Source organism: Etheostoma spectabile, unplaced genomic scaffold (genome assembly GCF_008692095.1).
Source record: "Etheostoma spectabile isolate EspeVRDwgs_2016 unplaced genomic scaffold, UIUC_Espe_1.0 scaffold00002169, whole genome shotgun sequence".
Taxonomy (NCBI): domain Eukaryota; kingdom Metazoa; phylum Chordata; class Actinopteri; order Perciformes; family Percidae; genus Etheostoma; species Etheostoma spectabile.
The window spans coordinates 234,754-245,766 of NW_022602864.1; the positions used below are offsets into that span (position 1 = coordinate 234,754).

General features: G+C 40.6%; 1 protein-coding gene across 1 annotated transcript; it reads left to right on the forward strand.

Moving 5' to 3' along the window:
- Positions 1-1,509: 1,509 nt before the first annotated feature.
- Positions 1,510-11,013, forward strand: LOC116675712 (lysophosphatidylserine lipase ABHD12). Its single transcript, XM_032507340.1, has 13 exons — positions 1,510-1,748; positions 5,539-5,642; positions 5,736-5,841; positions 5,976-6,095; positions 6,241-6,271; positions 6,374-6,419; positions 6,723-6,852; positions 8,982-9,019; positions 9,105-9,184; positions 9,278-9,360; positions 9,864-9,942; positions 10,064-10,185; positions 10,297-11,013. Exons 1-13 carry the CDS (start codon positions 1,657-1,659, stop codon positions 10,316-10,318), a joined length of 1,053 nt encoding a protein of 350 aa, XP_032363231.1. The 5' UTR covers positions 1,510-1,656; the 3' UTR covers positions 10,319-11,013.

The following is an 11,013-nucleotide window of genomic DNA, read 5'->3' on the forward strand; positions in this document are numbered from 1 at the left end:
TGAATTTTTGGTAAAATCTCCTTCTACTCCGTAGCTCCGATTGCCACCAAATTTTCAGTGAATCATCAATGGATCAATGGATAAGCTTGATCCATTGAAGATTCACTGAAACTTTGGTGGCAATCGGAGCTACGGTGTAAGAGGAGATTTTTCAAAACAAGTTGTATAATGCATGTCAATATCTCAATTACTTTTCAAGATATTGACCAAAGAATATGGAAAGGCTCTGGCGTGGCTCTGGACGTAAATGAACACAAATCAGCAACCATAAGGCCAATCATCACGAAACTCCCCAGTTATACCAAGACAGTTTTATATACATGCGCCACTAGGGGGCGCTGCAAGCGCAAGATAGGTGAGTCGCATTACACACATTTTACTATAAATCACATATTCATTGTCCAATCATCACAAATCTCTCAGGATATGGCCTCATAAGTACCTGAACCACGCCCTGAAAGTTTCATTCAAATTGAACACCAGGGGGCGCTTTAAATGCAAACAAACTGCAGGTGACATAGCGCATATAAGGCTATAAATGACTAAATGTTTATCCAATCAACACAAAACTTCCAGGAAATTACTATATAATGTCTTCACACATACGCAAGTCTCATTCAAATTGAACACTAGGGGGCGCTTTAAATGCACAATAACTGGACGTGGAAAGACGCAAATCAAGATTTGAGCTTGGAATTGCAGCCTCGGCTTTATTATCAGCAATTTTTTTTTGTTGGTCATCTGGTTTTCTCAAAATGCTGTGAGCTGGACTGAGCTATCACACAGAATTGAAAATAAATGTTTTAGACAAATCAGTTGGAGGCAATTTAAACAAAGTGCACTGTTTGTCCAATTGTTACAGAGCTTGCCGGATATGTTTTCTAACAACGTTTTGGACCACATGTGTGAAATTACTTTGAAGAGAAAAAAGGTCGGAACCTGCGAATCGCCGCTTGCGGCTATATCTTTGAATTGTGTTTTTGTTATTTATTGTATTTTCCATGTTTTTATGTCCCTGTAAAGCACTTTTGTGATTGTATCTGTGAAAAGCGCTTCAAGAATAAAATTCACCTACTTACTTCTCCACTGTAACTTATAAAGGCCATATAGGCCTTATGACTCACAGCCTTTTCATCCTCATCCCAGCCTTCATCTACTCTTGTTCTGGCACAGCAGTCTGCGCACTCAGGTGGGGAGTTTGTAATTGTTTTTAATCAGTGATGTTCTAATGTGTTTGTGCGCGCGCGCGCCTACGTCATTAATTTTTCTACAGAGTTTTTATGTGTGAAATAAATTGAACTGAAAGAACAATTGAGATTGCATGAACCTTGCAAAGACGTTTGCAGTTTTGTAATTTGAGTCAGTAAAAATATGATTTAGTTGCAAATGCAGGCGTCTTTTTAAATGAAGACAGGAACTAAAGGTGGCGCCATGAATTACATGTGTTGTGATTTACAGATGTCCAGCAGTGCTACCTTAACAAGCCGAGGTACCGCCTCTAGGTTCCGTTTATTGACTATGGTCCCGTGCGATTAAACTGCACTTTGATCAAACTTCGTGTAGCGGTTGTTATCTGAGTTGCAGAAAAACTGCGTAACTGGGCCAAAGGTTGGAATAAATATTAAAGTCCATTAATTAATACTGCCGTGACATTACATGGCGAGGAAGAGGGTCGTCAAAGCGGATGGTACATCCTCCGCAGCCGGCAAAGTTCCGAGCTCTGCTAGAGTCCAGAAGGAGAGGACGCCGTGAGTTAGTTACTTCACTCGACTTCATACTTCACTTTGGCAGTTTACTTTCACGTTAAAATGTTCCGGTTGTGGTATAAAGGAAGTCCATTTTGGCCTGTGTTATCATCAGCACCACTAGTTCCTGGTCAGCTGATTTAAATGTTTTGGAGATAGTTTATAATAGCATTTCTGTAATAGGTGACCATGTTTTAATAACCTAGCATGTATGAAGAAGTGATATTTACCAGATGCAAATATGAATGACCCTCCTGTGGTTAAGTTGGGTAATTACTTTGATTTAAGGATTGATATATTTTCCTCATCTCTTGTAGCAGGGCATCAACAATGTAGCAATAAAATGATACAAAGTGACAGAATGCCCTAATATATTAAACAAGTCAGATCCTAGAACATATAATATCCCTCCAGGACTTTGTTGTAACCATCTGGAATTCTGTGGGGGGGGGGGGCAGAGAGGCAAATGAGTATTAAACAAGTGAACAACAAAAGTGGAAGGGACATCTAACCCTTTCACGAGGAGGCCTACTACAGTTGTGAAAATTGATCAGTGATGTATTGATTGTCTGCTGGGAGTAAATGATTCATCATCTGTCCTCCAAACTGGACGTCATGCGTTTCCACCGATGTCTTATCCACAATTAATACTCACTGATTAGTGTGAAAATACTTAATCTGCAGTAATTGTTTTGGCAGGAAATCCAAGAATTTATGTTGTTGGAATGTAATTTGTAGATTCTGTAACAAAAACAAAAAAATACAAAATATACAGTTCAGTTGGGGGGGGGTGTCTATAGAGTTATGAGCAAGATTCAACGTTGCTTTGCATTGAACAGTATTAGAATGTGTTAAACTTGAAAACAGTAGTTTAACACCATTTAAATCATTATTTTATATTTTTCTCATAGTAGATCATTGTATTTATGGGTTTGTTAAATACATATTTCTAAATGTCAATATATCAAACACATGCAATCCACCTAATAAGTGGACATGTTAAAAAAAACCTTGAAAAATGCATGTTTGTTTAAATTCAATTTTATTCATGGTATCAAATCATAAGAATTAATATCAAGAGACTTTACAGATAGAGTAGGTCTAGACCACATTCTATAATATACAAAGACCCAATAAATCCAGTAATTCCCCCGAGAGAAAGCATTTAGTGCAACAGCGGTGAGGAAAGACTTGCTTTACAGGAGAAACCTCGGACAGATCCAGGATCATTGTAGGCGGAGTCTGACGATGCTGGTTGGGGGTGTGATGACTAGTGGCTACAATAATCACAATAAAGATAATGGAACAGTGACTAGAAGTAGTAGTTGTAGTAGTTTGTGGCATAGCAGGCCGTAGCAGGGCATTGCAGGGCGTTAAAGGATGTAGCAGGGCACTGCAGGGCGTAGCAGGGCACTGCAGGGCATCACAGGACGTAGCAGGGCACTGCAGGGCACTGCAGGGCGTTACAGGACGTAGCAGGGCGTAGCAGGGCACTGCAGGGCGTTACAGGACGTAGCAGGGCACTGCAGGGCGTTACAGGACGTAGCAGGGCGTAGCAGGGCACTGCAGGGCGTTACAGGACGTAGCAGGGCAGGACGTTGCAGGCACGTAGTACGGTGTAACAGGGCATAGCAGGGTGCGCAGCAAGACCACAGCGACAGCTGCAACCATGATTTAGATGCCACCCTAATCCAAGGAAACATGCTGGGTGTAAAATCCTTTCATACCTAAAGAAGAATTAAAACACTTGCGGAAAAAAATCGTGACTGAGGTTTCTGTAATTCATGCGTGAAAGGGTCAAAGGGACAGCTAAATTCCTACTACAATGCAAGGAAATGTTCAATGTGTGTGTGGTCAAGGACTGGATTGTAAATATCTCTGAACGTCAGTAAAAGTCACAAATTATTTTTTATGATCAGAGTTTTGGTAGTAAACTTAAAAGATAACACATTAATTATTTTCAAAAATACTACAATAGAAAAATGGTTGTCCAGTTATCCAATGTTGCACTACATCACACTGCAGTTGTGCATTCATTTAAAAAATCTGGTATGAACTTTTGGACATCTAGAAAAGATTTAGAAGTGAATAGTAAAGGGAAAGTGTTATCTCTGGAAATGTAAGGCGACAGTTTGATGGCTGTGGAAATAATTGACCTCCTATATGTTTCCCTCGAGCAGTGTGGGGGAATCAGTCTTTGACTAAAAGGGCTCTTTTGGCTGATTATAGTGTTAATGAAGAAGGTGGGATGTATTGTCCAATAATTGGCAATAGTCTGCTGTTGCCTTCAGGAAGTCAAGGCTGCTGCCAATGACAGCCTGTCTGCTTGATTAGATTATTCAGTTCTTCTCGCCCATACAACCCAGACTGGCAGGACATGTGCGGAGCAGCTCTGTACATGCCAATGGGCTTGAGTGTACATTCCCGTGTTCATCTGTCGTTTAAATGGTGATGTGTTTGCTTACTGGCATACACACTGAAGCACATCTGAACAGTGAATGCACCAGAACTTCAGTCAGTCTGTGTTCTAGATTGACAACGTTCCACTTCCGGTGCCGCCGGAAATTCCGCTGGATGTCTCACTTTTTGGCCAAAGGTCCGGTACCTTCCGCTTTTGCTTTTCGGTAGATTTATGTGGTCTATGGTTAACTGCTCCTCAGATCTCTACAGGGTAAATCCAGATCCAATTTTCTTTTGAACGTACACTTTCCACCAAAACAAGTTCATTCCCGAGGCTATTTTGCAGCGGTACTGGGGCTCCGTCCGACACTTATTACCCCACATGATGATTCTGATTGGTATAAAGAAACGCCATTACACCAGAGCACGATTTTGTCCCATCTTGGAATGCTGTGTGGACTAGCCAGACCCTCCCTTGCAGAGCTTTGGAGGAAGGTCTGGCAATGTGAGACTAGTCAGTCATTAGTCATGTTTCTATCTAATTGTTGAGAAACTTTTAAGTGAACTTTTAAAGAAAATGTGAATTCGAAGCATTTCCATTAACTGGTTTAGAGACTAGAAACTAGACTGAATGGAACCCATAATCCGATCCTTCCCCCATCCAATGGATACAGGGACTATAGTTATCTTGATTACATGGTCGCTACGTCACAACTTATTCGGCCAAGATGTTTCCATCTCCCATTTTGCGCATTAACGCTTTCCCAAAATAGACAAAAAACCACCTCAAGCGAGTGTCAAAAAATTTTTGCGACGTTTTGTCTCAAATCTTGCCGTTTCCATCAACATTTTCTAATGCGGTACTTCAAAATGCACATAGAAATACGTTGATGGAAACATGACTATTGACTCTGACTCTGAACTGAATTGTGATTTGAATCAGCAAAATGTTTAGTTATTTTCACCCTTTTTTCCTTGCATCTCACAATCACTGAGACTTCCAAAAACTTATTGCAGCCGAAGTCCTGATGGGAAGTGAAACCTCTCTACAGTGTTGCTGTGGTGTTGTGACACCGGTTCAGACTGGACATGTGTTGCTCAGAGAGTGTCAGCTGGTCTGGCGCCACAGAGGGGATTTAAAAATCACCGGTAGTCAATAATAACTATTGTAATAGTTCTTATTGATTTATTGCCATCTGTAACTATTACAGTAACAGATGGTGATGCATAGTGCTCTAAGTCGCCTCAGTTGTACTCTGTTCTTGTTTGGCTTAAGATACAGAAATCACAAGTATTTGAGTTAGTCTGTGTCTTTTCAAAGACCCCTAGACGGTCAACCTCCATTTATGTAAGAAAATTGTCACTAGTACAAAATGTCTCTCTCTGTTCCCAGGTCCCAATGGTGGCTGAAAGGAGGCTTATTGGCTCTCTTTGTTATCTTCATATTGCAGAGAATACTCCCAGAATTAATCCAGCACCTTGTTTACACTCACAGACGTAAGTAAATTCCCTCTCTGCCCCTGGGAGGTAATATAAATCCTCACCAATAAAGTTGCTCACCAAAAAGTGCTTCTCTTTCCCTGTTTGTAGTCAGGGTGCCCTTCTTTGTTGACCTGAGTGGACCCGCTGATCTCTCCCATAATCACACCATCAACATGTACTTAACATCAGAGGAAGGAATCTCCCTTGGCGTCTGGTGAGAATAAGCCAAGTTCAACATTTCTTTTTAATTTTTCTAGCAAAAAAATTAAAAAAAGGCTAATATTTTTCTTTAATGATCCAGTGATTGTTTGCGTCTCTAAGTGAGTGTGCTGTTCTGAACTGTTCAAGGCACACTCTCCCGAAAAGTCAGTGGAAAGAGGCACAGGGGAAGGACTTGGCATGGTACCAGAACACTTTAAGGGATGGAAGTCCAGTTTTTATATATCTTCATGGGAACACAGGCACAAGGTATGATAAATAATGCAGTTGTACTATAGTTTGTTCCCTGAATAAGCCGAGGAGAAATCCACACAGCTAGACACATTTGGCTTTGCTTTTCATTTCAAAACACCGATGTATTAGCACTTGTGTTGTCTGTTAATCATTCCAACAGGGCAGCCACTCATCGCATAGGAGTTGCAAAAGTGAGTGATTACCAACACAAACATTAATCTTTTGAAAGTCTAATAACAACTAGAAAGTCTCAATAGCCATTGAGATGACAAATAAGCGTTATGTGCCAACAGGTACTGAGTGCACTTGATTACCATGTGCTGGTGCCTGACTACAGAGGTTGGTGAAAATAAAGATTTATGACTCATTTAAACACATTTTCCATCTCTACGCCTTCTTATTGATTGTAATACACAGCCTTCTCCCATTGATTTAATATAATTTGCAGGCATAAGATTACTGTAGAGTAATGCACCCACATGCTTGATGAGTTGTTTGTTTTGAGGCAGTCGAAAGACAGCAGTTGGATTTAAGGTCAGTGTCTGGTGCAGGTTCTCCTCTGAGTGGCTGCCACCTGGTGGCTGTGAACTGCATCTCTGTGCTCTGTCAGTGAGCAGTAAGTGATGTGAGAAACTCTGGCAGGGTTTGGAGATTCCACGGGGGAGCCGACTGAAGCCGGTCTGACCACGGATGCCCTCTATGTGTACAACTGGGTCAAAGCACGCTGTGGAAACAGCCTGGTTGTCATCTGGGGACACTCTCTTGGCACTGGGTCAGTAAGGGGAAAAACTCACAATCTACAGCATTTTCTTTAAGTAGACACACAAATACTATAATAACAATAAAAAAAACTGTCACTGTTGTGACCAACTGATTTGGAAGGGCATTGCATGCTTCTCCTTTTTTATAAAAAGCTTGCAACGTGTACACCTTAATGACACTTTTGCTATTTGTGTCTAATCAATATATAAATAGCTCTGTGCCTGTTCAAAACGTGCCTTTTTGGAATGGGCCGATTGCTTCACCTCCTGGATGGCTGCTCGCGGCTTTCTCCAGAACCATTGTTCTCCGAAATAACTTACAGAAGGCCCCCAAAGCACTTAATATGCAACTGCAGGCCTATACCACTGACTTACAGTGCACATGTACTCCAGAGGGAAACATACAGTTACCTGACAGAGAACAAAATACCACCAATTAAAATACATGCTGTAGCCTAGTGAACATGTGTGGGGACACACAGAAATATTTCGATTTTATAGATAGATACAGCAACAACCTATAGCAGTTAGCATGGTGCCCTAATGGCTGATGAAGAAAAGAGCTTCACACACAGAAACACAGATGTTTCAACAGGAAATCAATGCAGTGCAAAACACTTGGCATTCAGCACAGAATTACAACAAAAAACACTCTAAGCATTAGTTTGTTAGAGATTAGTTAGGTAATGGACTTACTATATACTATCACTGTCAATGTTTAAGGTCCCACGGCATGAAAATGTCACTTTGAGTTTTTTTTAACATGAATATGAGTTCCCCCTGCCTGCCCATGGTCCCCCAGTGGCTAGAAATGGCGATAGGTGTAAACCGAGCCCCGGGTATCCTGCTCTGCCTTTGAGAAAATGAAAGCTCAGATGGGCTGATTTGGAATCTTGCTCTTTATGAGGTCATAAGGAGCAAGATTATCTCCCCTTTCTCTTCTTTCCCGCCCAGAAAATTTGTCCCACCCAAGAAAGAGAGACATCATTGCTTTCAAACAAGCAAAGTGGCAAAGTTGGTCAAGGCCACACCCCCTGTCTCCACCTTGCCTTCCCCCCCCCTCGTCAATAGCTACAGACACAGAAATGGCACATACTAAGGAAAGCTCATTGTGGGACTGGCTCTACTGGCTGGAATTCTGCACCAAGGCTGAATTTCAAGAAAGAGACTTCAGATACAGTATTAGGGGACCACTAAGATCTATATAAAAGAGACTTCAGATACAGTACTAGGGGACCACTAAGATCTATATAAAAGAGACTTCAGATACAGTATTAGGGGACCACTAAGGTCTATATAAAAGAGACTTCAGATACAGTATTAGGGGACCACTAAGATCTATATAAAAGAGTCTTCAGATACAGTATTAGGGGACCACTAAGGTCTATATAAAAGAGTCTTCAGATACAGTACTAGGGGACCACTAAGGTCTATATAAAAGAGTCTTCAGATACAGTATTAGGGGACCACTAAGGTCTATATAAAAGAGACTTCAGATACAGTATTAGGGGACCACTAAGGTCTATATAAAAGAGACTTCAGATACAGTATTAGGGGACCACTAAGATCTATATAAAAGAGTCTTCAGATACAGTATTAGGGGACCACTAAGGTCTATATAAAAGAGTCTTCAGATACAGTACTAGGGGACCACTAAGGTCTATATAAAAGAGTCTTCAGATACAGTATTAGGGGACCACTAAGGTCTATATAAAAGAGACTTCAGATACAGTATTAGGGGACCACTAAGGTCTATATAAAAACATCCAAAAAGCACCATGTCATTGGGCCTTTAAAAAGAAGGGCCCTTGGTGTTTAACTGAGGCAGGTCACGACCAATTTGGAAAGATGACAGTAGCAGATATTCTCAGAAAAACAAAAATACAGTGTCATCCAGACAGCTCTTGATACAAACTGCATGTTAAACTCAAAGCCAAGTAGGTTTTTAGACCATGCTGGTAGGAGAAATGGTAGGAATTTTAAATAAATAAATAAATCACCCACTGTACAGATATGTCAGTTGTTGTGATGCTGCTTTTAGTTTTTTGCTTGCATAGTAAATGATATAATTGACATTGTACATTCATGACAGAAATGATTGAAATTAGCCCACACTTGAGGATGTTGTTCTTCTGTGCAGAGTGGCCACTAACGCTGCAGTAAAACTGCTTGAAAAAGGTAGGTTTCGCACCCAGGGAATATTGGCAAATAGAGGAGAATAACCCAACATCTGAGCATGACGGTTATTTGCTGCTGTTTCCAGGTGAGGTTTTCGATGGTGTGATGCTGGAGGGTGCGTTCAACAGTGCTCGACAGGAGATACCATTTCATGTATTTAGCTGGGTAAACTCATCTAACATATTGCTTTCGATATTTGGTTTGTTCATGTCATGTCACTGCTACTACATTACCCATAACCCTTCTGTCTGTTTAAAGTACTACTGGACGTTTCCGGGCTTTGGCTACTTTTTCCCGGAGCCATGGGCAAAAAACAAGGTTGTCTTCCCTACTGAAGAAAAGTAAGCTTTCATGAAATGCTAACATGCGTGCTATACACAACAGTTAAAATATTAAGTAAGAAGGGCGCTCAGAGAGCACAGACCTCCGCCAAGGCATGCTCTATGTCACAATGTTAATGCAAGGAGAATTTTCCCAGTTGGGAACTCATTTTTTTCCAACTATTCAACAACACCACCTGAATTCAGCACAAATGCCCTATCTTGCAACGGTAGCAAAAGGGAAAAATATTTGTGTCTCCTCGCCGTGATTTGGATGCGCTCCCAAATGTAATGGGTTCTTTACTGGCCCATGCTACACCCTTCCAACAGGTTTCATTAAATCTGGCCAGTCGTTTTTCCGTAATCCTGCCGACAGACAAACCAACAAACAAATGGACAAACCCCACCGAAAGCATAACCTCCTTGGCGGAAGTAATGATGCATAATATCAAACATTGACCAGCTATTTATTATTCTTATTACCACTAAAAATGCATTGGCATTGTGTTTTTGTTCTTCTGCAGTTTGAAAAAAATGAAAAGTCCAATCCTTTTTCTTCATGCACTGGACGATCACTTAGTTCCCTTTCAGGTTGCTCAGCAGGTATTATTGCCTACTTTCTATCTGATACAATGGAAACTGAGATGTAGCTGATTAAGTGTTTACTTTTGGATAACTTTTTGTTTGTGGTAGACTGAATTTTTTTTTTGCTTTTCCCTCCCAGATGTATGAGGTAGCAGTGAGTGCCCAGAATGCAGAGCGAGTCAAGCTCGTGCCATTTGACGGCTCTCAGGGGTATCTGCACAACGGCTTATATAGAGATCCCCAGCTGCCAGACATCATAAAGTGAGAAGCGTTTTCCTAATATGACTTGAAATTATTATATTCTGGCTCAGGAAATATGTATCTGTGTTATTCCTACAGCATGTACAGTATATCATTGTGTCTCCTCTGCAGGAAGTTTGTGCTGTCGTTGTAATGTTGAAAAGACGGCTGGAAGCAGAAAACCCTTCCCAGACTTCGGACGCAGAGCGCTGGTTTTTAGTTTTTACTACATTCAATTGTTTGCTTTGTCTTCCCAGCTGCATATATGTTGCATAATTATGTGATTTTCTTTGTGTTTAACATTCATTCATTTAAGAATGAATGCAAAAATTGTTCAGGCAAAAATGATAGATCAGTTGTAATTTGTAAGATAAGATTTGCTTGTTAAGTGCTGATTCCCCCTCTATGTGTGGGTGATTTTTTTTTTTGAATTTTCAGAACCATAAATAGCCATTTTCATTGTAAATGCGATTTTAATGTGCCCTCTACTGGGCATTGTTGTGTGGTGATAATGCTCATCTATGAAACTGGATAATGAGTTTGGTAATCCAAGGCTTGAGATGTTGAGGTGTCAGCGACATTTCAGACTCATACAAGGACAGCAGCTGGGAAACGTCTGTGGTTTTAGAGATCTGAAGTTCTTTCAGTTTCACCACAGAATATATAGTGCATTCTGATGAGTAATTGTATATAATTTGATATATTAGTAGTATAAAGAATATCAGATTAAATGTCATTGCCGTTTGCTTACAATAAATGTGATGACTGTCTGTGTCAACCAGCAGTGCTTTGGTCTGTCTGCCTTTCACTTTTGTTCCAAGAAAACACACATTAAATTGGTCTCATATA